The following is a 25,812-nucleotide window of genomic DNA, read 5'->3' on the forward strand; positions in this document are numbered from 1 at the left end:
GCAGGCAGAAAGTCGGGAAGGAGTGGCCCTGGGACATCTGGTCCTTTTATCAGGAAACAAAAGCTAATAAATTATTGTAGATCAACTATATTTTAATAAAAAAGAATCCTACAACTGTGAAAACAGATACTACTCCCAAGGAAAGAAGCGTGAACTTCATATTGTCCTGTACAGTGTAAATTCTTCTTTGTTCTTCAGGAGAACTTTTAAGGTTTTAGGAAAACTAAGTTAGAGAACTTCTCCCCTGGAGACAGAGGCATAGGTAACTTGTCTTGTTAAGGTAACCAAGGCAAAACTCAGATGGGAAACCTGTGGCAGACTAGGATTTTGAAGAGAGATTATTATTTATAGCACTCATTTATTTCGTGTGTTCCTGCTCTCTCGGTGCCCACTGCCCAGGTCATGTCTCCTGCCCACTCCTGGTGTCAAGCGGAGCCGGGAAGGCGAGAGGCCTGCCCTCCGGCCTCCCCGGGGGGCGTATTTGATGCCCCCAGGCCTGGGCCCTGAAATGGCAGCTCTCAGGTGGAGGGGGAGGACAGCTGCCCTTAGATGCCCTTCCGTGTGCAGTCACCAGCGGCTCCCCCCCGCATTCATGCCACCCCCGGCCCTGCTGACGTGTGAGTGGGCCGCCCTGAAGGACGTGGGGATCAGGCTGCCTCCCTCGGTCACGCTCTGAGCCAGAGATAGCCGGACCCTCAGCCGTGTTCTCTCTTCCTGGGTGGCCGCCAGCCTTAGAGAGGGCTGGGGGGCCGGGGCCTGGGCGCTGCTGGTTCTCAAAGCCCACCAGGCTTTCTCATTTCTCTCCCCGCCTGCCCACATTAACCACCTCCTCTCTTCCCGACGGTCTAGTTGGCTTTCGGAAGAATCGGAAGAGGCCCAAGGAGCCCCAAGAGGGTAGGTGGAAAGTTGTCCCAAATCTCCTTAGGGTCTTTGGGGGAGGGGCTGCTTCCTGCCAGCACCCCGCACCTGGTCAAGCCCTCGGGGTGCTTCACAGGCCATCACCAGCCCACAGGAGGGGGCTCCTTTCCAAAGCCTGGTGGTCTGCCATGGACCACAGGCCCCCTCTCCAGCCCCTCCCCAGGGTTCCTACAGAGAAGCCTCTGTGAGCCCCATGGAATCCCACGTGAGGCTGCGGCTCATTCCTCTTCCTTTTCTAGACCTCAGGAAGGAGCTAGTGGACTTCCGGAAGATGCTGAAAAAGAGGTGGGCCTGGGCCTGTCCTGCGGAGGGGGTCTGGAGGCCCCCCACCCCCCTGCAAGCAGAGCTCACACTTGCCGCCCCTCCCAGCCGGCAGGGGAGTGCGGGTTCTCCCAGCTGATGGCTGAGGCTGGTGGGCTTGCTGGGAGCGCTGGACCCCAGGCTCCAGTTCCACGCTCTGTGTCCTTGAGAGAACCATCTCCGTTATCTGGGTTGTCTGTAAAATGTGCTCCACTTGAGCCACAGAATCATGTCCCCCCGACACCCTGCTCTGAAAGCCGCAAGAGGAGTCGTTAGGAGAGCTGCTCCTGGGAGGCTGGAGCTGCCGGGGGGCCCCGCCCTGCCGACTCTGGCCCCTCTGGTGCCGCCGGCGGTCAGTCTGTCTCCGCAGCCTCTTCCTCCAGGAAGACAGCGCGGCGCCCACCCCCTCCGGCTGCCGGGCCCTGGGGCCCCGCGGGGCCCTGACCTGCCCCCGCTCCGCAGGGACCCGCCTCCCGCCCCCAAGAAGGAGGTGGACATGGAGCGCGTGTGGCAGCTGCTGATGACGGCGGACCGCAAGGACTACGAGCAGATCTGCCTCAAGTACGGCATCGTGGACTTCCGCGGGATGCTGCGGCGGCTGCAGCGGATGAGCAAGGAGCGCGAGGAGAAGCTGGCACCGGTACCACCCGCCCGCCCGCCCGGCCCGCGGCCCCTGCCGCCCCTGGGGCGCTGGGGGCGGGGGAGAGCACAGCCACAGCGCCAGCCGTGGTTTCCTTCCTTGTAAAGTGGGTGTTACAGGCATAAAGCATTAAGCTCAGCAAAGGCCTGAGGTCCGCATCACCTGACCGTGGGTGTCTGTCTTAACTTCTAAAGGCTTCTGGGAGACGGGCTTCCAGAGGCTTACAAAGTGACAGAGAACTGGGAAGTTTTCCCTGAGTCTAATCTAGCCCTAGAAGTCTACTTTTTCTTCTACTTGCTTGCATTACCCTGAGAATAGTGTTATCAACTTGAAGGTGGTTCATCCAACCTCCCATGCATGGGCCCAGCTTTCCTGCTCCGGGCTGTCTGCTCAGCCTTGACGCAGGAGCCAGCCTCCCCTCCCGCTTGTAAGCCAGCACAGGCATGCTTGGGGGCTGCCGGGGGCTGGGGCCTGAGGACCTGAAGCCCCAAGGAGTGCACTCAGAGGGCCCCCCAACGGGTTCATCTTCCCTAGTACCTCAACACCATCGCCAACCTGAGACATGTCCGGGTCAACAAGGAGGGGATCGCAACCTTTGGCCTGGAGCTGGACCTCAAGAGTCCTGAGAGCAAGATTTACCTGTACAAGGTGAGTCTGGGGGGGCCATCAAGGAGGGGTGGTCTGGCACGGCTGCTGCCGGTCCAGGGGAGGATTGGCATGAGCAGCGTTGAGAGGAACAGTTGAGGACACAGGCAGTGGGCCCTGCGTCCCGTGGAGTTCCTTCCGACTTTGCTGCGGTCAGGTCCAGGGTGTCTAGCCAGGGCATGGGGTCAAAAGACGGTTCTTAGAAGTGCACCGCTCACCTCTGAGCTCTCTCTCCAGACACACCCCTGCATGGGCCCCACGAGGTCGGGGCGGGGCAGGGATCTAGAGGGGGTGGGCTGGGGCGTCACACTTCCTGGCTGTGTGACCTCAGGCGAGACGCCTACCTCTCTGTGCTCAGCGGCCTCATTTGTGGCGTCAGCATAATGCACGACTGGTCTCTTGGGGCGTCCAGCTGATCAATGAGCGTGCACGACGCCTCTCCCCTCCCCCGGCTCCCCGCTCCTGTGCGCCCCTCCCCACTTCTCACCGGCCTCCCCTCTGTTCCTCTGTCCACCATGGCCTTCCCTGCCATCCACATGGCTAACTCCTCCCTGCAGAGACACCCTGGTCCCCACGTAGTGCTTTTTTAAAAAGATTATTTTATTTTGGGGTATAGCTGATAATGGACTTCCCTGGTGGCTCAGATGGTAAAGTGTCTGCCTGCAATGCAGGAGACCTGGGTTCGATACCTGGGTCAGGAAGCTCCCCTGGAGAAGGAAATGGCAACCCACTCCAGTATTCTTGCCTGGGGAATCCCATGGACGGAGGAGCCTGGTGGGCTACAGGCCATGGGGTCGCAAAGAGTCAAACATGCCTGAGCAACTGAGCATGCATGCCTGTACCCAAAGTGAAGAACAGACTCTGGTCTGGTACAGAGCAGTTCTAAGTGTATGGGTGGGTCACCTCTGTGACCCGGCCACGGGGGCTGCACTGCCCATCGTGAGCCTGGGAAAGACCAGAATTCCAAGCAGTTTCTCCTGAACGTGCATCGCTTTTGCACCAAAGTCAGAAAATCACCAAGCGCACCGTCGTGGGTCAGGGATGACCAGCAAGGAGCCAGTCTATCCAGGGCTTGGCTGAAGTGGGCCTGTGCACGGGCCACTGGTAGTACTCTGCTTCCTCATGAATGGGAGCACGGGGGACCGGCCACCCTGCTGCCTCCCTGCCCTGCTCGGCAAGTAGGTCCGCTCCGCCCGCCCACCTGCCGGCTCAGCACTTTCGGGTGTCTCTTGCATAATACCGGCAGATCGTTTACTCCGTGTCAGAGCCATGGATATTCCTAGAGCATGTATTTGCCTCCGCCGCGCGCTCAGGGCCTCCTCCCCGCCCCTCTCTGCCCCACCCTCCTGGTCCAGCAGTGTCCTTTGGTGCCGAGGCCAGTGGGGAGCGTGGCTGGCCATCGGCAAGCAGGATGGGGGCAGGAGGGGCCGTGGACTCACGGAGGCCCTGCGCCCCCCTCTTCCTTCCCTGGCCCCAGGACGGTGAGATGGTCCCCTACGGCTTCGACAACCAGACCAAACACAGTCTGCGGCGTCTGGGGAAGCACTACCAGTTCCAAATCCAGGACCTGAAGCCGGAGGACGCCGGCATCTACCAGGTCCGGGTGGAGGATGCCCACGTCTTCACCACGGAGCTGGAGGCCAGCGGTGAGTGGTTTGCCCTGAGCGTCGGGGCGGGCGCCTGCGTGCCTTCTAGTGGGGCTGGTGGATGAATGGGGCGCGGGCCCCTCGGCGTCCGGGAGAGGAGCTCGGGCCCAGCAGTTAAATGCTGACAATCCCTTTGCAAAAGCCATGGTCCATGTTCTCTTGGTGCTGGGCTGGGCGCTGAGGGTTTCAGACGTGGGCTCTTGCCCACGCTCACGGTCCATCCTCAGCATTCACTCCCTCTCAGGCCAGAGCAGACTAGTTCCACAGCCTCCCTTCTGAGGCATGCCCCCTCCATGACCCCAGCAAGAAGCTCCACTGTGTCACCCCTCCCCTCATGCCTCCCGCACCCCCCCAGGAACGGTCCCTTCCTCCATCATCAAACTATGTCCCTTTCCACCACCAACCCCCCACCCCAGTGCCTGACAGCGTGGAGGGAGCTGACCCCTAGGGTGGGGGAAGCTTTCTGCAGATAAACCACGGAGGACGAGGCTGAGTCAGGCTGAAGAGGGGGTGAGACCTCCAGCTGGCCCGGCATGGTGGACGGGGAAGGGGGCAGGTACCCTGGGCTCAGCCAGGCCTGCCAGTGAATTCTGGCTGGACCACCTCTTAGCTGTGGGAGCCGTTTAGCTCGTAAAACCTCAATTTTCAGGCCTCATAAAGGGTAATAGCAATGCCTGCCTTGGAGGTGGTCGTGAGGATCGGTCGGACGACAGGTACGAGGCTCCGTGCTCAGTCTGTCGTTTCCTTCCGGAACCTACCTGCCCCCGGAGAGAAGGCTCAGATTTAGAACTGCAGAATCTCACAGCCGCGTCTCACTGTTCACAGCCTAATTATAACTCACTTTATGTGGAGAAACCGACACCTGGGGTGAGGGGTGACCTGTCCAAGGTGACGCCGGCAGCCGTGGCCCAGCCGGCCGGCCCCGGGCGTCCCGCGTCAGGTCACGCCCTGCGTCTGCCTGCAGCCATCCCGCCCCACGTGGTGGTCCCGCTGGCCGACGTCCGCTGCGAGGAGCGGGGGGACGCCGTCTTCGAGTGCACCCTGTCCAGCCCCTGCTCCACCGCCGCCTGGAGGTTTCAGCACCAGCCGCTCCACCTCAGTGACAAGTACGAGACGTTCGTGTCCCCGGACGGGCTGAGGCACCGGCTGCTGGTGCGAGGGGTCCGCTTCTCCGACATGGGCCTCTACTCCCTGGGCACCAAGCTCCATGCCTCCAGCGCCTGGCTGGTGGTGGAAGGTGAGCGGGGACCCCGGGCTCTCCCGCCTCGGCCAAGGTGGGACCTGAGGCCCCGGGGGGCGGGGCTCCCCTGTCAGCGCCCTACACTGGGGACCCCTCATCCCCGGAGGCCAGGAAGGCCCCCGAGAGCCATTCTCCATGCCTGCAGTGCGGGCCCTCCACGGCAAGCCCACCCTCCCCAGTGGTGTCTGCTCCGTTGGGCATAGATCTAAGGCGTCCCTGGGGTCCTGGACGGGGCTGAGGACAGTGGGCTAGGTCCACTCTGGATGAGCCCCTGGGTCAGGCCAAAGAGCATCCTTAAACCCCCTTAGGGTTCTGGGTTCAAGGCGATCCCAGGAAACTAAAGTTGACATTCGTAAGACAGGCAATAGAACAAGTTGATTTAAAGGGGAAAAAAAAAAAAACAGCAAGGCAACTGCAGGTGGCAAATGACTTTTGGCTTCTGTATTTTCTCCTGAAGTCCTCCTAAACCACCGAGCAGGGTGGGGCCCTCGGGCACAGGACTGGGGAGGCGGTGATGGGATGAGCCACCAGTGAGCTGGTCTGCCTGGCTTCCTCTGGAGATGGCCGGCTTGCTTCTCTGTTGGGGTAACTGAGGGTCAGGCACCTGGGGAAACTGCTGGGGTCTGAGAGGCGCCTCGGCCTGATTTAACAGGGCTTTTCTCTTCTCTCTCTCCGGGGGCGTGACCTCTTACAAAAGCTGGGAAAGATAAGAGCCTTCTGACCACAAGCGCTGACCGGCAGAGACAGGCACAAGAAGGCCAGAGCCCAGAAGAATTCAGGAGCGCCCGTGGGGAGGGGGATAGATCCAGAGAGCAGGGCCCCACAGGGAGCTCCCTCCAGAGAGCTGGGCTGGCCTCTGGGGCCACAGCCAGCCCAGACAGGGGCGGCCTGGGAGGGCCTGGCCACTCCTCGATGGGGGATGAGGAGGCGGCTCATGCAGCCTGGGGCCCTGGACAGGCCAGAGAGGGCTTTCTGGGAGAGGAGGGAGGCAGAGTCCCGGGCCTTGGGGTCGACCAGCTCCACGGAGAGAGAGGAGGCTTAGGAGGGGGCTTGGAATCCAGGCTGGGACTTGCGGGAGCCCAACAGCGAGGTCACAGCAGGGACGGTGCAGGACCAGCGGGAGCCTTGGAGGCGGGGTCCTGGCGGCCTGAGGCTGGAGGGCTGGGGGAGCGGGCCCCGTGGGGAGCCCAGGCTGGTCCTGCAGGGCCTGGCTTAGAAGGTCAAGGATCGGAGATTCTGCAGGGGCAGAGCCTGGGTGAGCTGGGGGGAGAGCACGGTCTGAGTGATGGGGTGGGAAGAGGCATGGCGGGCCCAGGGTGGGGCCACAGGGCTGGCCCGGGGGGCGCTGGAGGTGGCCGTGGGGCAGGGGGTCCCGGAGCGCTGAAGCCTACAGGAGGACGAGGCTGGGGCCCTGAGTCCCGGGGCTCGGGGGCGTTTGCAGGCCGGCACCTCCAGGAGCCACCTGTATCGGGGGGTGAGAGCATCCTCCAGGGGCGCGGGGCACCTGAGGCCAAAACTGGGGCAGAGGCAGATGACGGAGGCCCAGGGGGTCCTGGGGACTGGAGAGGGGGCCCACGGGGGCTCAGGGCAAGGGAGGGCCCAGAGTCTGCGGGGGCCTTGGGTGAGGTGGGCCGCAGCTCCAGTGGGGCCCAGGATCCCCGGGCCTGGACCACTGGTCAGAGGGCTCCAGGCGAGGCTATGGGCCCAGGCCCTTGGGGTGACGCTGGGTCCGGCCCCAGCAAAACCGGGGCCCACGGCAGGCCTGGAGTGCTGGTGTCCGGTGGGGAGCAGGGGGGTGCGGCGGGGCTGACCGGGTCTGATGCCAGAAGCCACAAGCTCAGTGAGTCTTCAGGCCCTGGTGGGACCCTGGGAGACACGGACGGGCTGAGAGGCTCAGGGGCCATGGGGTCTGAGCCAGGTTTCTGGGACGGGTCCCGGAGCTCCAGAGAGAAAGCACCCAGAGGTGGGGTGGGCCATGTGGGTGGCCTTGGAGGCCCGGAGGGGATGGAGTCTGGGCTGGGTGAGGGCTCCGGGTACCCCGGGGGAGCAGGCCTGGCCTATAGAGCCGGTTTCAGTGATGGCTTAGGCGGGCCGGGAGCCCCGGGTTTTGGCCACGCTGGGGGCCCGGGGGGAGCAGAGTCTTGGGATGGGGGTGGTGGCAGCTGGGGCTCAGAGGTGCCCGGGGGCACGTGGTCTGGAGGCAGAGACGGTCGTGGTCCTGCAGGAAGGGCGTCTGACAGACCTGCAAGCCTCAAGAGTGGCTCGGGCGGCCCAGATGGGGGCCCCGTGGGCGGGAGCGGGGTGCATGCAGAGGCTGGGGGGGCCTCCAGAAGCTGGGGGGACAGCAGCCCTGGGGGCAAGCATCTTCCTGACGGCCTGGGACGGCCTGGGACAGCAGGGTCAGCAGGTAGAGGCGGCCTGGGGGCCTCGGCTGCAGCGGAGACTGGTGGGGAGGGACACGTAGGGGCAGAGCCTGGGGGCTGGCGGGGAGCGGGGCCTTGGGGTCAGACTGGAGCTGATGGGGGCTGCAGAGCCCTGGGGGGCCCGGGGGTTTCTGGACAGGGAGCAGGTGAAGACGGCTCTGGGGCGTCAGGGTCTCTGCAGGTGGCAGGCCAAATGCATGACAGGGGTGGAGCCAGAGGCCTCGGTGTGGGGGTCTCTGGAGCTGGGGCTGGTCCCGGGGGCCCTCCCGGGGGCCCCCAGGCATCAGCGTCTCACGCGGGGGTGGCCCTTGAGGGCCGGTGGGTTGATGCGTCTGGTGAACCGCTGAGCTGTGGGGATGGGTCAGGCTCTCTAGGGCCTCAGTCAATAGAAGGCAGGTCAGCTTACAGAGGAGGGTCCAGGGGTCTTGGGCCTGGCGGGATAAAGCTAGGAGGGGAGGCGGCCTTTAGAGATGGTGTGGGGGGCCCTGGAGGAATAGGGGCAGGGACTAAGGCGGGTCACAGGGGTGGTTTAGGAGGTTCTGGGGACTCAGGGTCATGGGGTGAGGCAGGTTACAGGAATGGTTTAGGGGGTTCTGGGGGTGTTGATTCAGGGGCTAGAGTGGGTTATGGGGATGGTTCAGGGCGTTCTGGGGAATCAGGGTCATGGGGTGAGGCAGGCTATAAAGAAGGTTTAGGGGGTTCTGGGGGAATGGGGGCAGGGGCTAAGGCTGGTTATGGGGATGGTTTAGGGGGTTCTGCAGGAGTTGATTCAGGGGCTAAGGCTGGTTATGGGGATGGTTTAGGGGGTTCTGGGGGGGTTGATTCAGGGGCTAAGGCTGGTTATGGGGATGGTTTAGGGGGTTCTGGGGGGGTTGATTCAGGAGGTAACGCTGGTTATAGGGATGGTTTAGGGGGTTCTGGGGGAATGGGGGCAGGGGCTAAGGCTGGTTATGGAGATGGTTTAGGGGGTTCTGGGGGAGTTGATTCAGGGGGTAAGGCTGGTTATGGGGATGGTTTAGGGGGTTCTGGGGGAATGGGAGTAGGCACTAAGGCTGGTTATGGAGATGGTTTAGGGGGTTCTGGGGGAATGGGGGCAGGGGCTAAGGCTGGTTATGGGGATGGTTTAGGGGGTTCTGGGGGAATGGGAGCAGGCGCTAAGGCTGGTTATGGAGATGGTTTAGGGGGTTCTGGGGGAATGGGGGGAGGCGCTAAGGCTGGTTATGGAGATGGTTTAGGGGGTTCTGGGGGAATGGGGGCAGGTGCTAAGGCTGGTTATGGGGATGGTTTAGGGAGTTCTGGGGGAATGGGGGTAGGCGCTAAGGCTGGTTATGGAGATGGTTTAGGGGGTTCTGGGGGAATGGGGGCAGGTGCTAAGGCTGGTTATGGGGATGGTTTAGGGGGTTCTGGGGGAATGGGGGTAGGCGCTAAGGCTGGTTATGGAGATGGTTTAGGGGGTTCTGGGGGAATGGGGGCAGGTGCTAAGGCTGGTTATGGAGATGGTTTAGGGGGTTCTGGGGGAATGGGGGTAGGCGCTAAGGCTGGTTATGGAGATGGTTTAGGGGGTTCTGGGGGAATGGGGGCAGGTGCTAAGGCTGGTTATGGGGATGGTTTAGGGGGTTCTGGAGGAATGGGGGCAGGCGTTAAGGCTGGTTATCGGGATGGTTTAGGGGGTTCTGGGGGAATGGGGGCAGGCGCTAAAGCTGGTTATGGGGATGGTTTAGGGGGTTCTGGGGGAATGGGGGCAGGCGCTAAGGCTGGTTATCGGGATGGTTTAGGGGGTTCTGGGGGAATGAGGGCAGGTGCTAAGGCTGGTTATGGGGATGGTTTAGGGGGTTCTGGGGGAATGGGGGCAGGCACTAAAGCTGGTTATGGGGATGGTTTAGGGGGTTCTGGGGGAATGGGGGCAGGCGCTAAGGCTGGTTATCGGGATGGTTTAGGGGGTTCTGGGGGAATGAGGGCAGGTGCTAAGGCTGGTTATGGGGATGGTTTAGGGGGTTCTGGGGGAATGGGGGCAGGCGCTAAAGCTGGTTATGGGGATGGTTTAGGAGGTTCTGGGGGAGTTGATTCAGGGGCTAAGGCTGGTTATGGAGATGGTTTAGGGGGTTCTGGGGGAATGGGGGCAGGCGCTAAAGCTGGTTATGGGGATGGTTTAGGGGGTTCTGGGGGAGTTGATTCAGGGGCTAAGGCTGGTTATGGAGATGGTTTAGGGGGTTCTGGAAGAATGGGGGCAGGGGCTAAGGCTGGTTATAGGGATGGTTTAGGGGGTTCTGGGGGAATGGGGGCAGGCGCTAAAGCTGGTTATGGGGATGGTTTAGGGGGTTCTGGGGGAGTTGATTCAAGGGCTAAGGCTGGTTATAGGGATGGTTTAGGGGGTTCTGGGGCAATGGGGGCAGGCACTAAAGCTGGTTATGGGGATGGTTTAGGGGGTTCTGGGGGAGTTGATTCAGGGGCTAAGACTGGTTATGGAGATGGTTTAGGGGGTTCTGGGGGTGTTGATTCAGGAGGTAAGGCTGATTATCAGGATGGTTTAAGGGGTTCTGGAGGAATGGGGGCAGGGGCTAAGGCTGGTTATAGGGATGGTTTAGGGGGTTCTGGGGGAATGGGGGCAGGCGCTAAAGCTGGTTATGGGGATGGTTTAGGGGGTTCTGGGGGAGTTGACTCAGGCGCTAAGGCTGGTTATGGGGATGGTTTAGGGGGTTCTGGAGGAATGGGGGCAGGGGCTAAGGCTGGTTATGGGGATGGTTTAGGGGGTTCTGGGGCAATGGGGGCAGGCGCTAAGGCTGGTTATGGGGATGGTTTAGGGGGTCCTGGGGGAGTTGACTCAGGCGCTAAGGCTGGTTATGGGGATGGTTTAGGGGGTTCTGGAGGAATGGGGGCAGGGGCTAGGGGAATGGAGTCAGGGGGTAAGGGAGGTTACAGGGGAGACTCAAGAGGACCTGTGGCGATGGGGCCAGAGGATGAGGTGGGCTTCAGAGATGGTTCAGTGGGATTTGGAGGAGCAGGCTCACTGGCTGGGGTGGGAAAGGACGGCGGACTCAGAGGCCAGGAAGCCCTGGGACGTGGCTCGGGATGCGGGGCCGCCTCAGGGGGGCCCTACAGTGGCATGAGCACTGAGGATGGTCCAGAGGCGGGCAGAGGGGCGGGGCTGGGGGGAGGCGCAGGTGTGGGGCTGGGCTCCAGCATAGCCGGACGGCCGGGTGCCATGGATGGTGCAGCTTATGGGGCCGGCCCTGGGAGCCCAGGGATGCTGGGGGTTCCAGGAGGTCCGCCGAGGCTCTCAGATGGATGGGATTCCGAGAGTGGTTTGGGGGGCTCTGGACGCCCAGGCGCCCCTGAGGCGTGGGGGGCTGTGAGTTCTGAGGGGAAGGCAGGTGTTGCAGGGCAGCAAGACGGCTCTGAGCTCCCGGGGTACCCCGGGCACAGAGGGGCTCCCAGCAGGGAGGGCGGGGCTTCCGGGGTCCCTGGTGGTCGGGGAGCAGTGCAGGGCGAGAGCTGGGCAGAGTCAGCTGCTCAGGAATCCAGACGTGACCAGGACTCCTGGAAATCAGGTCCCGGAGCGGCAGGCAGGGGTCCGGCATCTGTGCAGGGGGCACTGGCCCCTCCGGGTGCCGGGGCCACACAGCTGGGTGGCAAGAGGGTGGGGGCCGGACGGGGGGCCCCTGTGGGCACAGGCCAGGGTCTAGACGGCAGCCAGTTGCCCGGAGAAAGGGGCGGATCCCCATCAGGGCCCACCGGTGGGCACGGGGAAAGACACGCGTGGGGCCCAGGCGGGGAAGACCGGGGGCCTGGCCGAGACAGCTCTGGAGCCTGGGACCAGCCCCCAGGCCCCTGGGCTTCGAGCTCCCTCCAGGGGGAAGACGCCGCTCTCAGGGGGACCCGAGCAAGGCCAGAGTGCTCCTGGGGCTGGGGGGGGGCTCCAGACGGAGAGGAGGCTGCTGGGGGGCGAAGCCCAGGCTTCCCGGATGGCAAAGCTTCGGGCCTGGGAAGGAGCAGAGCTAGCGGCCCAGGGGACTCAGGTGTCCCCGGAAAGGGGACTTCTGCTGGGGGGGAGGGCGGCTCCTCCCGAAAGCCTGGGGGTTCGGGACGACAGGGGGCCCGGGATGGCCTGGATGGTCCCTACGGCAGAAAAGAACCTGGCGATGGGTCGCGGGATCAGGGGCCTGGCGCTCCGCCGGGCACAGGACACAGGAGAGGAAGGGGCTCCCTGGATGCTGGGGATGGCAGGGTCCATGGCCCAGAGGCCCTGGCGGAGTACGAGGCGGTGGATGAGGCCGGCGTGGCAGAGAGGAGGCTGGGCCCGTACAGGAGCAGGACTCAGACCTGGTCCAGGGTCGACCCTGGAGCAGCAAAGAGAGGGGGTGCGGATGAGGCCAGAGACCTGGGGCAGCCGCCTGGCGGAGAGGACACGGGGCACCCCGGGGAGCCCCCCAGCCACCTGGGTAGCAGCAGAGCTGGCAGAGACGGCGGGTCAGACGCCTACGGCCGGAGGAGGGACGCCACCCTGAGCCCCAGGTCCAGACGCAAGCCTGGCACAGGTGGCTTCTCTGAGGACGCCAGAGGTAGGTGCCTCTCGGTTGTCCTGGCCCTGGGGGGGGGCAGGGGTCCCCTTGTACACCGGGGTGCAGGGCCGCTCCCAGGCCTGCCTCTGAGCCCAGGACTTTGCTGCTGGCCCTGAGCCCCATTTCCAGGGGCCTCTGCTCCAATCAGGAGGCTACTCCTCCTCCCTGCGTGGGTGGGATGCAGGCTTCTCGGGGCTGAGAGGCCTCCCCATGTCTGTCTTGACCCCCTGTGTCCAAGGCACTGGACTTGGTGGGTCATCCAGACGTCCCCTTGGGTGACCTAGGGCCCTTCATCTCCCTGGCCCCCAGACCCCCTGTACCAGCCTGAGCCCTGCAGAGAAAACGGGGTGGTCTGGCCCTGCTGGGGGGACGTGTGGCCCCCAGGGTGCAGCGGGCAGCTGGGCGAGGCGATCCCTGGGCACCCAGCCCCCCGCCCCCCGTGCCCCTCCAGGCCCCGCCGGCCACTTCTCCCAGGGCCTGGCTGACATGGAGGTGGAGCGCGGGGAGCCCGCCGTGCTCTCCTGCACCCTCGCACGCGACCTGGGCCCCGGAGCCTGGTTTAAGGACGGAGTCAAGGTACTGCCCTCCCGCACCCTGCTGCCCCCACTTTACCAAGCAGCCTGCGGGGGAGGGCTGAGCGAAGCCGAGGGGCGGACAGCAGCGACTTTGCAAGAGAGAGATTTCACTCTTCTCTGTAACAGCGCCGACTCGGCGAAGCGTACATGGCTGACAACTTGGCGTGTTTGGAAAGGACTGTCTCAGTCCTTTCCAAGTTTATTCCGCTCAGTGCTCCCCGGACAGGCCCCTGGCCCTCTCGCTACCATCCAACCTGCCTTTCTGTCCCAGCATCTGCTGACGTCTGTCCTTCGGGCTCTGGACTCCCTGAGCAGCCCTCACCCCCTACTAACATCTCGGTGGGGTAGGCCCAGGGCTCTGGAGCTCAGCTTTGTCCTCAGCTGGTTTCTGGGCCAATAGCGCCACCCACTTCACAGGTCACTGGACGGTTAATGAGATGCTAAAAGTGGGGCCTGGCTCCTGCGTTACCTCCCGCCGGCAGCGTTGATAAAGGCCCTGGCCAGCTTCGGAAGGGGCTGCGTGGGGTGGGTGACCGGCCTTCTGTGGCCTTGTTCTCAGCTCAGCGCCCAGGATGGACTCGCCTTGGAGCAGGATGGGCTGGCGCACAGGCTTGTCATCGCCCAGGCAGACGGGACGCGGGCCGGGAGGTACAGCTTTGCAGCCGGAGGCCAGCAGAGCGAGGCCACACTGACCGTCCACGGTGAGGCCCGGCCCCGCCCTCCCCACAGGCGGCGCTCAGCCGGTGATGCGCTCCAGGGCTGAGTCTGGACATGTCACCGGCCTGAGGCCCCCATCCAGTCTCGCCCTCTGTCGAGAGGTTGATGCTGTTGTAACGAGCAGCCCGAACGCTCACCCCCGTCAGCATGTCCTTGGGGAGGTCCGGCCTGGGGGGCCCCTCCTCCCCCGCCCCTGACTCCCGGGCCCTGTGCTCCCCAGATCCCCCGGTCATCGCTCCGGACGTCTCGGCGAAGCTGCGGGAGCCGCTGGTGGTCAAGGCTGGGAAGCCGGTGACCATGAAGGTCCCCTTCCAGAGCTGCCTCCCGGTCCAGGCCACCTGGAGGAAGGCCGGGGAGGAGGTGGCCGGTGGCAGCGGCCGCGGCGCCCAGGTGGCCGTGGGGGACGGCTTCACGCGGCTGTGCCTCCCCAGCGCCAGCCGGCAGGACCGTGGCCAGTACAGCGTCACCCTGAGGAGCCAGGGCGGCTCCACGCAGGCCGAGCTCACCCTGCAGGTCCTAGGTGCCAGCCTGCCCTCGCCCGTCCCGCCCCCACGACACTGACCCCCGTGTGCACGCTGCCCAAGACCAAGCCCACCCGGGCTGGGCGCGCCCTCCTCACGCTGATTGGAAGGAGCAGTTTAGACAAACCCGGGGCGGCTCCTCGGCGGGGGGGAGGCTGGCCGGGTGTCTCCTAGGGGTGTCATGGGGGGGGAAATGGTGGCCCCCGCCTGGAGTCACGTCAGTCAGGCTCCTCGTGGTCCACGTGGAGCGGCCAGGCAGGGAGGCTCCGCTCTGTAGCCCGTGGCCACGGGGGACACCGCCTGTGGCCGGAGCCCCTGCAGGCGGCAGCCTTTGGTGTCACTCCTGGGGGTGGAGACCAGGGCTCCCTCAAGGTGAAGCCCGCCTAGGCCTTCCCCTGCAAGCAAGCGTGTCCACTGAGGGCGGAGTCCAGCTCCCCTGCGGCTCCTCTGACCCCCCTTCTCTTCCCGCTCCTCTCGGGGGTCCCCAGACAAGCCGCAGCCCCCGCAGGGCCCCCTGGAGGTGCAGGACGGCCACGGGGCTGGTCTGCGCCTGCACTGGCGGCCCCCTAAGGATGACGGCGGCCGGGCCCTGGAGCAGTACGTGGTGGAGCGGCGGCAGGCCGGCCGGAGCACATGGCTGAAGGTGGGCGAGCCCGGCTCAGACAGCACCAGCTTCACGGACGCCCACACGGAGCAGGGCAAGAAGTACGCCTACCGCGTGCGGGCGGTGACCGCAGAGGGGCCCAGCGAGGCCCTGGAGTCCGAGGAGGTGCTGGTGGCACCTGAGGGTGAGAGGAAGCTGGGGGCCGGGGCGGGGGCGCTGCTGGGTCCGCGGTGTGTCCAGAGGCTGGGGGCCGGGGCGGGGGCGCTGCTGGGCCCGCGCTGTGCCCAGAGGCTGGGGGCCACCAGCCCGCGCTGGGGGGTCTCCAGGCGTGGGAGACCAGCTTCTCTGGGACCTGGTGGCTGAATCAGCGAGCAGGACACAGGGGTCTTGTCCAGCTGTGACTCTGTGGGGCGGAGTGGACGGCAGAGCCGCTCTCCAAGGCTATTTTCCTTCTGGGGTGCCTCCCAGGGGCTCGGGGCTGGCTCTTATCTCCCAGGGCACCGTGCCTCCCTATTTCCATCACTCCTGTCCCCAGAGTGTGGGCTGGCTCCCACCCTGGCCGCCCCTGAAAGGGGCTGCGTGTGGCCTCCCCCAGGGTCCCCTCCTCCGCCAGGCGCCCCCGGGAGCTGGGGCCTCACCCGGCCCCAGCCGACCAGCACCTCCTTCGCCCGCAGCTCAGCCCGGGCCCCCGTCCCCGCCATCCATCCTGTCAGCCTCCAGCCAGGGCATCACTCTGTCCTGGACGGCGCCCCGGGGCCCCGGCAGCGCCCACATCCTCGGCTACCTGATTGAGAAGCGCAAGAAAGGGAGCAACACCTGGGTGGCCGTGAACCAGAAGCCCGTGCCCGGTGAGCGGCCCGGGGTGGTGGGAGTGCCTGCCCCAGGCTTCCCTGCAAGGCAGAGGCAGAACCGCACAGGGCCCCTGAGACCCTACACGGCGCCCGCCCGCTTGGAGAGGACTGGGTCTCCCGGGCGGGGCAGCAGGGCGCGCGGAGCTGCAGGGCCAGGCCAGTCCCGTCCAGGCGTCGCCGGCCCCGTCGGGCAGGACTGATGTGGAGGGGCCTCCCACAGAGAAGAAGTGGACAGTGGGGGACCTGCGGCAGGGCTGGCAGTATGAGTTCCGGGTCACAGCCGTGGCCCCCTCTGGCCGGGGAGAGCCTGGACCCCCATCGGAGGCCGTCTTCGCCCGCGACCCCATGAGTAAGTGGGGTACCCACCCCTGGTGACCGGGGCGGGGGGCCAGGGATGAAGGTGGAGAGGCCTTGAGGGTGAGGAATAATTTAGGGAGCCATCACTGAGACAGGGCCAGCCCAGAGGTGGGGGTTGGCAGAGTCCCACCCGGAACGTCCCCGGGTCAGCCCTCTCCCTGGCTCGCTCCTGCAAGGCGAGGCGGCGCCATCCCTGGGGCGTGGGGGTCACAGGGGAGCCTCACCGTCAATTTGCCATCTGCTCATCGCCTACCGGACGCTGGCATGGTCCCAGGAAGCAGGTGCGGGCTTGGGAAACTCTTGGTTTAGAGCGGCACTGTCCCAGTGCCCACGGCAGACAGCCAGGATGCCAGGAGAGAAAGCTGCCCCGCCTTGTTTGATCCGCATTTCCCAAATTCGAGCACGGAATACCTTTCCCTGAAATGCCCATCAAAGCGTTTGCACAGCACACGGCTGCCCTGTGCACCTTCCGTGCGCTCTTACCCTCAAGGGCCCACGGCCGACAAGTCCCGGGGGTGCAGCAAGCTCCTGGTCCCCCTGGATCGGCCGGAGGCGTCCTTCCGTGTCGGCCGGGCCCCGAGCGGGGTGGCCACGGGGCCTGGAGAGACTCAAGGAATCTGGGGGGCTACCCCCCGGGTGGTGCCCAGGCTTGGAGGCCAGAGCCCTGGGCCACTGTGCAGCCCGCAAAGCCCTTTATACACGTCTCAGCTTTGCTATGAAAACCTCGCGGGCAGATGGGCCCCATTTTACAGGTAAAAAGCACCAAGTATGGACCAGGCACCAAGGCAGTCTGGACCAGGAGCTTAAAGCTCGGAACAGAAGGACACAGAATTCTAGCCTTTAGGGATCCTGGGACCTCAGGACGCATTAAAGAAAACAGCGGCTTCGGGAATTACGGGAGGAGTTGGGGGAAGGGGGTCGGCAGGTTGGCGAGTGGGTGGAAAGAGTCGGGGGAGGCTTCCTGGAGGAGGAGAGCTAGGGTCTGCGGTGCAGACGCAGGAAGAGCCCAGGACAGAGTCAGGGTTTGGGTGCAGGCAGGGGCTTTTCTGCAAAGAGCTTAAGAGAAAGGACCCCCGGCCGCCCACCGGGGAGGGTCCACCGAGGAGCCTCCCTCAGGAGAGGTGATGCCACGCCTGACGCCCCGTGCTGCCTGCCCAGGACCCCCGGGGCCCGTGAGGGATCTCCAGGTCACGGACACGTCGCACACCAGCATCACCCTGAGCTGGGCTCGGCCCGACAGCCAGGACGGGGACGAACCGCAGGGCTACGTGGTGGAGCTGCGCGGCGCGGCCAGCTCGCAGTGGAGCCCGTGCCACGCGGGCACCGTGCCGGGCACCGCCTACACGGCCAAGGGGCTGCGGCCCCGGGAGAGCTACCTCCTGCGGGTGACGGCCGTGAACGACGGGGGCCCCGGCCAGCCCACGGCCCTGGGCTCCGCGGTGGAAGCCATGCCCGTCTCGGGTGAGTCCCCCTCCTCCTCCTCCGGGCCAGGCCCTTCCCGGGGCCTCTGAGCTGGTGACCAGGAGCCCCCTCCCCCGTTCAGAGAAGGCTCACAGCCTGGGCGCCGAGCAGGAGCAGGGCACTGGGCTAGGGAGGCCTTTCGGAAATGCATTTTCATCACGGCTCGTGCAAGTCCTCCCAGGTCAGCACTCTCCCCAGATTTCAGATGAGGACGCCAAGGTCAGGGGTCAGGGGTGCGCTGCCCCCAGCCCGGCCGCTGGCGCTCGGCAGAGTCGGGGTGACGGACCCCAAGGCCCAGGCTCGCTCCAGAACTCTGCTGCTTCCCGAGCGGGCTGGGTGCCCCTCAGCTCCTGCCCGGCTCCCGTCAGAGCAGAGGGCCCCCAGGCCCCGTTCCTTGGAAGCTGGACCGTCTCTCCCCGGGGGGCTTTCATTGCTGGAGCAGCTGGCCTCTTTGGCCCAAGCTGACACTGGGCCGTCCCAGTGGAGCTGAGGTGTCCGTGTGACTTTACGGGGGATGCACAGAGAAGAGCGCCCCGAGTCTGTGTCCAGAGCCCAGAGCCTTGTCCTGGCCCTGCCCCCGCTCCAGGGCTCTCCAGCCACCTCCTGCCTCAAGTGGGTCTCATCACAAGACACAGGAGTATTTCCGTGCCGGCCTGACCCCAAGGCTGCTCCCCGCAGCTCCCCTGCAGGAATCCCCTCTAGCCCCCTCTCCAGGTCCCGCAGGGCCCCCATCCGATGTCCCACGGGGTCTCAGCATCCCTGGGCTGCCCAGCGTCCCCCTGCAGCCCAAGTGCTGGGGCCCAAGTGCAGAGGGAGCTGACAGGCCACCCCGTGTGTTCCAGTCCGCCCCAAGTTCTGCATGGACGCCAGCATGAAGGACTTGCTGACGGTCAGAGCTGGGGACACGGTCCGCGTGCCCGTCTACTTTGAGGTGAGCACACGTGTCGCGCTGCGGGGCAGTGTCAGCCCCGAGGGTCTCCTCTCTTCCCTGCTCTTTGGGGGCCTGGGCCCGAGCTGGAAGTCCGTCTGTGGGGGCCGGGTCCCGGGGCAGACAGCCGTGAGCTGAGCACTGGCTGCCGCTCCACTCCCGTCCGCCAGCCCCTCTGGTGGTGGCTCCCGGGACTGCGCCTCCAAGCCCACCCCTACTTCACCTTGGTCTGGGAAGGGGGTCCTTGCCTTCAGAAGTGTGCCGTGTGAGCGCGCGGCCTGCCTCTGACTCAGGACGACCTCCAGCAGCAGCACCTGTCTGTGGACACATGGCTGAGCGACCAGCGTGGTTAGAAGCACAGGTGGCCTGGATTCAAATTCTGACCCCAGTCGGCACTAGCTGTTTGACTCTCAGCACATATCTCAACCTGTGTTCCCGCGTCCTCTGTCAAACGGGGTTAATAGGAGTAACATCTCAAAGGGCTGTCCTAAGGATTCAAGGAATCCGTACTTGAAAGCACATAAACAGTGCTGGGCAGGTGGCAAGTACCAGGATGTGTTACCTGTTACCGTTGCTATCGCTGTTGTTAAAACCATCATCACCTGTGCAGGAAGCAGACAGGCGGCAGAGCCAGATTCGAACCCCCACTATCTCTAAATTACGTGTTCTTAACTATTAGACCACGATGATGACAGGGTAACGATGACAAAAACGTGAAAGACGCACTGTCTGTTCTGTCTCGGGCCCTGTTCTCGGAGCTTCCCGTGTATCAGTCATTTCTCGGGTTCTCAGACCAGCCCGTGAGGTCGGTCACTGTTCGTGGCCCCAGGTGACTCACGCCCAGTGCTGAGAGAGAGGGTCCCGGCCGCCAGGCAGGGTCAGGCCCCCACACTGTCCCTGCTGGAGCCCTGCAGGGACCCCCGAGGCACTGGCCCTTCGGGCCTGGGCACCAGCTGGTCAGGGCTCCCCACTCCCCCCTGCCCTCGCGCCCCCAGTGCCATGAACCCAAATCCAATTATGCTTCCCTGGTCAGAGCTCACAAGACGAAGCCCAGGTGTCTGCACGCGTGCGATGTGCGAGGCCCTTACCCCCTCGGCCGCCCCGCCTCTGCCTCACCCGCTCACCTCCCCCAACGGCCCCGCCATGCCCACCTGTCCACCAGCCTCTCCCGGGCCAGCTCCGCCCCAGGGCCTCTCCTCGCGCCCACACCTCAGCCCAGTGCAAAGCCGTGCCTCCCTCCACGCTCCCCTCTCAGCCCCTCTCCTCCGTGTCCAGGCGGCGCCCACCCCGGAGGTGACCTGGTTGAAGGACGGCTTGCCCTTGCCTAAGCGGAGTGTGGCCTCCGTCAAGGACGGCCTCACCCAGCTCCTGATCCCCTCGGCCAGCCTCGATGACAGCGGCGTCTACACCGTGGTGCTGAGGAGCCCGCGAGGGGAGGAGGCCACCTACAGCTTCCGCCTCAGGGTGGCAGGTGAGGCCGGCCTGCCCTGGGCTGGACTCAGACGGGCCGCTCCCAGCCCCTTCCTCTGCGCCCACTGGAGGGGGAGAGCGGGAGGGGCCGGGGAGGGGGCCTCACCGTCCCGCTGCCGGGGTGCCTGGGGACAGCTGAGCAGTCTTCAGGAGGCTGTCCCTCCTCTGGGTCAGTGAGCAGACACAGTCACCGCCATCCCATCGGCCCAAGGAGCGGGGGGAAGAACTGTCCACGGCCCTCACCTGGGATGAGGGTGGGCCCCCGGCCCAGCCCCGAGGGGTTTCTCAAACCCAGAACCAGCCACCAGCTGACAGCTGGGGGCTCTGTAACTTGGTCTTACGGAAGCCGCGCTCTGTTCCGGATCCTGTGTCACTTAGAACAAGCCAGAGTGGATCCCGATGAGTCTCTTCGCGGCTTCCCACCCTCCAGCACTAACTGCAGGACTGGTTGCCCTGCCTGGGGAGACTGTGTCTCCAGGGCCCTGGAAGAAGACGGGGACATGGGAAGGCCTTGGGAACCCAGGCAGGATTCAGGGACTCAGTCAGGACTCAGGCCCTGGAGCAGGACATGGGGAGACGGGGCCAGGCCTCAGGGACTCGGGTCAGGACTCAGGCCCTGGCAGGATATGGGAACCTGGGCAGGGTACGGGAACCCGGGCCGGGCCCAGCCAGGCGCACACGAGCCCCAGCCTGCCCGCTCCGTCCCCACAGCGCGCCCGCGGGCGCCAGGGCCCGTCGTCCTGCGGGAGGGCGCGCTGGGCTCGGTGACCGTCGAGTGGGCGCCGTCCCCGGACGAGACGGAGGCGGGCGCCGCGCCGCTGCACTACGCCGTCCTGATGCGCACCTCGGCCCACGCGCCCTGGAGTCCGGCGGCCGAGCGCCTGCACAACTGCCGCTTCACCCTGGTGGGCGTCCTCCCGGGCCACGAGTACCACTTCCGCGTGGTGGCCAAGAACGAGCTGGGCGCCAGCGAGCCCTCGGACACGCGCCAGCCCTGGGTCGTCCCGCGCCAGCCTCCGGGTGAGCTCCGGGTCCAGGGCGCCAGGGGCGGGGTTGGAGGTGGGTCCCCGCCCCCGTCCTCAGGCTCCGCCTCTGCGGGGAGACCGCGAGGGCCGGGTGCCTGCGGGCTCCGGGGGCTTCTCGTCAGAGGCAGGCAATACGGTAGACAGAGGTCGGTGCATCTCTGAGAACAGTCCTTTGCGGTCAGATAGATTCCAAACTTCAAAGCAGTTGCCTAAAGTCAGGCCCTAAAATCAGACGTATGTTTTCACGATTTCTAAATTTCACGATTTTCTAAAATGGAAAAGTATCCGAACGTTCCACTCTCAGATGCTAGCTGTGGTCATCCGTAGGTAGTTAGGTCGTGTTCAGTTTTCATTCCTTCTTTTGATTTCTTCTATGTTCCTATTTGCCCACAGTGCGTGTGTGTTAGCTTGTAGTACAGGAAAAAAAAAATCCAAAAAAAAAATTCTAAAAAAGGATAAAAAAAATGAGTGCAGCAGCCCTGGGGTCAAGTTTGCAAGCGAGTTGTCAGGGAGCCCCGGAACGCCCGCCTCCCCCAGGAGCTTCCCGCCCACGGCTCCCCACTGCCCTTCTGGCTCTCTGACCTTCCGCTTTCCGCTTTCCGAGGCAGACAAGGTCGCTGCGAGGGGCTTGAGCTACCGGGAGCCCGACCTGAGCCAGAAGCCGCGCTTCCTGGTGGGCCTGCGTCCCCACCTGCTGCCCCTGGGCAGCGAGTGCTGCATGACCTGCGCCGTGCATGGCCAGCCGCGCCCCCACGTCTCCTGGTTCAAGAACGACCAGAGCCTGGCCAACCACCCCGCGGCGTACACCACCGACGTGATGGGCGTCTGCTCACTGGTCATCCCCAGCGTCTCTGCCACGGACGGCGGCCAGTACAAGGCGGTGGCCGAGAACACGCTGGGCCAGGCGGTCAGCACCGCCACGCTCATCGTCGTGGGTGAGGCTGCCCGGCTCGGGCTTGAGCTCGGGGGGGCGGTGGGGAGAGCCGGGGGGCAGCCCCAGCTGCCTTCAGGGAGCCCCCTGGAAGGGTGGGCTGGGGCCAGGCCGGCAGCTTCGCAGCCTGGCTCTCTGTGAACTCCCTGACTTACACCCTCTGCCTCCGGTCCTCCTGGGGCCCTGGTTTGTCATCTGTAAGCCACGGTGGGCAAGACACAGGTGAGCAGCTCTTGGTTTGAGGGGCTGATGCCACCCACCTAAGTATCCCAGAACAGGCTCGCCCCTGTTTTGAATGAGAGAGAAGGCTGCGATGCGCCCAGGCCACACAGCTCTCTCCTCAACAGCATCCTTTTCAGTGAGGCAAATAATGTGTGTTAATAAGGAAACATTTCTCCCCCCACAGCATCCTATATTTTGAAAAGCAAGAAGGAAAAGTAGCTCCTAACATTCTGATTTATTCAGAACTGACTTTTGTGCAGCGATGACCCTTTCAACCCTGGGGAGGAACATTGCGAAGGGCCTGGCTCATGTGCTCACTAGTGTCTGGGGACTCTTGGGGGCGGGGAAGAAGAGCCTGGCCCAAACTCAGAGAGCATCTGGTGGCTGCGGCCCCGGAGCAGAGCTCCCGGGCCTGGCCCCCGCGGGGCTGTGTTGGCCTCGGGACAAGCCGGGCAGCCTGGTCCTCTGTCTTGTAGAACCCAGGGATGAGCCCCGCCGCACCCTGGAATGGCCCTGCCCAGCCCCTCAGTCGCTGGAAGACCGCGGACCCCTGAAGCTGCACTCCTCACAGCACGCTGGCCTGGGGAGCCCGTCCAAGGGGGTGGAGGATGCTGGCCATGCCCAGAGCCTCAGGGGGAGGCGAGCGAGCGGGAAGCTCCTCCAGGGGGGCGTGGAGGCTTCGGGAAAGACAAAGAGGAAGCGGGCATTCAGACTCCCGGCCTTGAGCTGAGTCACTGGACAGCATGGCTGCGAGGCTCCGGCTTGGGAGATCAGAAGGCAGGGATCTGTCTGCAGGATGGAGCCCGGGTCCTCCATACCCTGGGCTGGGTTGTTAGAGGGAGGGCGGGAAGAGCTGGGTCTGTGTGCCCACAGTGAGGGGAAAGCGAGGGGTCAGAGGACCTGGGCGGGGCGGGGCTGGAGGTCGTGTGTGTGTTTGTGTGTGTGGATGCGTGCATGCTAGGGGGAGATGCTTTCTCTATGCTGTTTCTTCATTAAAACGCTGGCTTAACACAGGCAAACCACCTACAAGTGAACTTGGGGTCTGCGTGCTGGGGAGAGATTGATTTCCCTTGCAGGGTCTCTGTGCCGGGATTTGGGGTGGGGGCGGGGGGGAGGGGTGATGGGTGGGGGGATGACGGGTTTCTGGCTGGAGGGAAGAGTTGGGTTGGAACTGGGCTCTTCTGCAGTTAGTTCCAAGGGTGTGAAAGCTGAGCCTGTCCTGAGGGTCTGCGTGGTGGAGAGACCTCCCTGAGTCCCAGCCCGTGTCTTCTGCCCACCTCTGTCTGACCAAATCCTGTGCAAATCCTGGGGATCCTAGTTCCCCAATCAGGGATGGAATTCGGGCCTCTTGGCAGTGAGAGCGAGGGTCCTGACCACTGGACAGCCAGGGAACTCCCTAATAAGTGAAACAACCTTTTTAAAAAATAGAGCAAATAGCTTTAAAAAAAATTTTTTTTAAGCTTTGAATAACTTAGAAGAAAACAATGAAGGGCAGGAACCAGTGAATTATAGCACCCATCTTTCAACAGGAAAATCAAATTCGAAGACTGTCTTTTTGAAATGGTTAATAGTACTGACAAACTTCAGTTATGATTTAATCAAGTGAAACAAGCGATAGCAAAAATAAACATTAGGAATGAAGAAGAGAGCATATCACAGATTCAACAGAGACAAAAGCTACTATTTAACACGGCGTTTAGACATTTAAAAATTTCAACAGAAAGTGTGAATTCCTAGATAAAACTATTGACCAAAACAGACTCAAGGAGAAACAGAAAGCCTGAGTAGTCCTATACCATTGAAGAAATTAATTTGGTTGCTAAGCATTTTCCCACAAAGAAAAGAGCCCAGAAGTCTGATAGGTAGAAATGTTTCGGAACATTTGCAATCTTAACAATCTTCCCCAGAGACTAGAAAAAGAAGGGATTTTTTCACCTTATTAAATAAGATTAGTTTAATCTGATGCCAGAACCACAAGGACAGTGGTTGTTGTTCAGTTGCTAAATCACATCCAACTCTTACCCATGGACTATAGCCCGCCAGGCTCCTTTGTTCATGGGATTTCCCAGGCAAGAATATTGGAGTGGGTTGCCATTTCCTTCTCCAGGGCATCTTCTCAACCTAGGGATCAAACCCAACTCTCTTGTGTCTCCTGCATTGGTAGGCAGATTGTTTACCACTGAGCCCCCAGGGAAGCCCATCATTTAGAATAGCAACAAGTAGAATACCTAGGAATAGATCTAGTAAAATATGCACAGTGGAAAAATTGTAAAACTTTTTTGAAGGAAATTTTAAATGGCATAAGTAAATGGACAGACTACATCACTGGCTAGGAAGATAATATTACAAAGACATCAATCAGCTGTCTGCAAATGCATTTATAGATTCAGTGCATTTTCAATAAAAACTCCAACAGGGTTTTTCACACAAATTGACAAGGTGATTCTAAAATTTATGTGGGTGAACAAAGAGTCAAAAAAAAAAAAAAAAACTGAAAATTTCTGAAGAAGAATAAAAAAGAAAGGAGGAAATTTGCCCTATCAAATGTCAAGGCTTGTTATCGCCATAGTAACTAGAGCACTATGGTTTGGGTGTATCAAGAGACACACGGAAGACCAGGAAGAATAAACCCAGCCCTGTTTGGAAACTTGATTCATGACACAGTGGATATTAGAGATCAGCAGGAAGGAATGAAGTGTTTACTGTCCTGTTCCATGACAACTGGTCAACCAAGTGAGACTGCGTCCCTACCTTAATCTAAACATGAAAATGAATTCCAGGTGTATTAAGAATTTATATGTAAGTGGCAAAACTAAATCTTAGGAAATGCTAGAATAGGAAAATACCTTATTACTTTAAGGTAGGGAAGGTTTTCGTAAGATTCCAAAAGCAAAGCCATAAAAGAAAAAAAAATAATTTGTATGAAAATTAAACATCTTTTATCAAAAGTCAACAAAGAACATGAAAGAATAAGCCACAGAATGGACAAGAGATCTGCTGTCCAGTCACGCCAGTGAGACTGTCCGTGATTTGTGGCTATAAAGACCCTTCAGGGGCTTCCCAGGTGACTCAGTGATGAAGAACCCGCCCGACAATGCAGGAGACATGGGTTCGGTCCCTGGGCTGGGAAAACGCCGCATGCTGTGAAGCAACAAAGCTCGTGCATCACAGCTCCTAAGCCACGGCTACTGAAGCCCTCACACCCGAGAGCCTGTGCTCAGCGGCTGGAGAGGAGAAAGTCCCCCATTACCTGAGCAGGTGGAGCGAGGCGATCGCGCGGGTGAGAGTCTCCAGAGAGACAGGACCAAGAGGTTACATACGGATGGACAGGAAGAGGCTCACCCTGAGGGGCTGGGGAGGCTGGTTGTGGAGGCCGACTGCAGGCTAGAGGCCCAGGGGAGCGGGGTGTGTTCCAGCCCAGACTCGAAGTCAACAGTGTACGTCCTGGTGTGACTGCAGTGGCCCAGGAGCCTGCACCCCTGATGACTGAGAGCAGGAGGTGGAGGCCCAGCTCGGACACAGAGCGGACTCACCCACCTCCACCTCCCTGTTTCGTTCAGACCCCCCTGGTGAGAACCGTCTGCACTGTTTGCAGATTTCAATGCCAGTGTCTTCTGGAGACAACCTCACAGACACACCCGAAGCCATCAGCCTCCTTCATCCCAGCCAACTCACACATACAATTGACATTCCAGGAAGGATACCTTCTGACCCAGCAGTTCCACCCCCAGGTGCACAGTCTGGACAAGAAATGTTCATATGGGTGCCTTGGGGAAAAG

General features: G+C 62.5%; 2 protein-coding genes across 3 annotated transcripts in view; both read left to right on the plus strand.

Moving 5' to 3' along the window:
• The window catches only part of IGFN1 (immunoglobulin like and fibronectin type III domain containing 1), a 28,621-nt gene extending 5,659 nt beyond the window's left edge, over window positions 1-22,962 (plus strand). Inside the window, exons 6-25 of one of the 2 annotated variants that reach the window (XM_065936347.1) lie at window positions 850-894; window positions 1,158-1,203; window positions 1,681-1,858; window positions 2,393-2,506; window positions 3,981-4,149; window positions 5,114-5,386; window positions 6,087-6,126; window positions 12,244-12,371; window positions 12,823-12,947; window positions 13,506-13,647; window positions 13,884-14,183; window positions 14,673-14,972; window positions 15,463-15,636; window positions 15,860-15,988; window positions 17,155-17,457; window positions 18,300-18,388; window positions 19,661-19,856; window positions 20,567-20,875; window positions 21,489-21,815; window positions 22,510-22,962. In XM_065936347.1, coding sequence (XP_065792419.1) covers window positions 850-894; window positions 1,158-1,203; window positions 1,681-1,858; window positions 2,393-2,506; window positions 3,981-4,149; window positions 5,114-5,386; window positions 6,087-6,126; window positions 12,244-12,371; window positions 12,823-12,947; window positions 13,506-13,647; window positions 13,884-14,183; window positions 14,673-14,972; window positions 15,463-15,636; window positions 15,860-15,988; window positions 17,155-17,457; window positions 18,300-18,388; window positions 19,661-19,856; window positions 20,567-20,875; window positions 21,489-21,815; window positions 22,510-22,763 — 3,641 coding nt within the window. In that variant the 3' untranslated portion in view covers window positions 22,764-22,962. Of the gene's footprint in view, window positions 1-849; window positions 895-1,157; window positions 1,204-1,680; window positions 1,859-2,392; window positions 2,507-3,980; window positions 4,150-5,113; window positions 5,387-6,086; window positions 6,127-10,725; window positions 12,372-12,822; window positions 12,948-13,505; window positions 13,648-13,883; window positions 14,184-14,672; window positions 14,973-15,462; window positions 15,637-15,859; window positions 15,989-17,154; window positions 17,458-18,299; window positions 18,389-19,660; window positions 19,857-20,566; window positions 20,876-21,488; window positions 21,816-22,509 lie in introns of those variants that run through there. The other variant, XM_065936346.1, reaches the window with a different exon arrangement.
• On the plus strand, window positions 8,169-10,667 carry LOC136168715 (uncharacterized). Its single transcript, XM_065936416.1, has 3 exons — window positions 8,169-8,172; window positions 8,694-10,570; window positions 10,614-10,667. The coding sequence occupies exons 1-3, from the start codon at window positions 8,169-8,171 to the stop codon at window positions 10,665-10,667; spliced, it is 1,935 nt and encodes a 644-aa protein (XP_065792488.1).
• Window positions 22,963-25,812: the final 2,850 nt, after the last annotated feature.

The sequence above is a fragment of the Muntiacus reevesi genome, chromosome 5 (assembly GCF_963930625.1).
Source record: "Muntiacus reevesi chromosome 5, mMunRee1.1, whole genome shotgun sequence".
NCBI classification, from domain to species: Eukaryota; Metazoa; Chordata; class Mammalia; order Artiodactyla; family Cervidae; genus Muntiacus; species Muntiacus reevesi.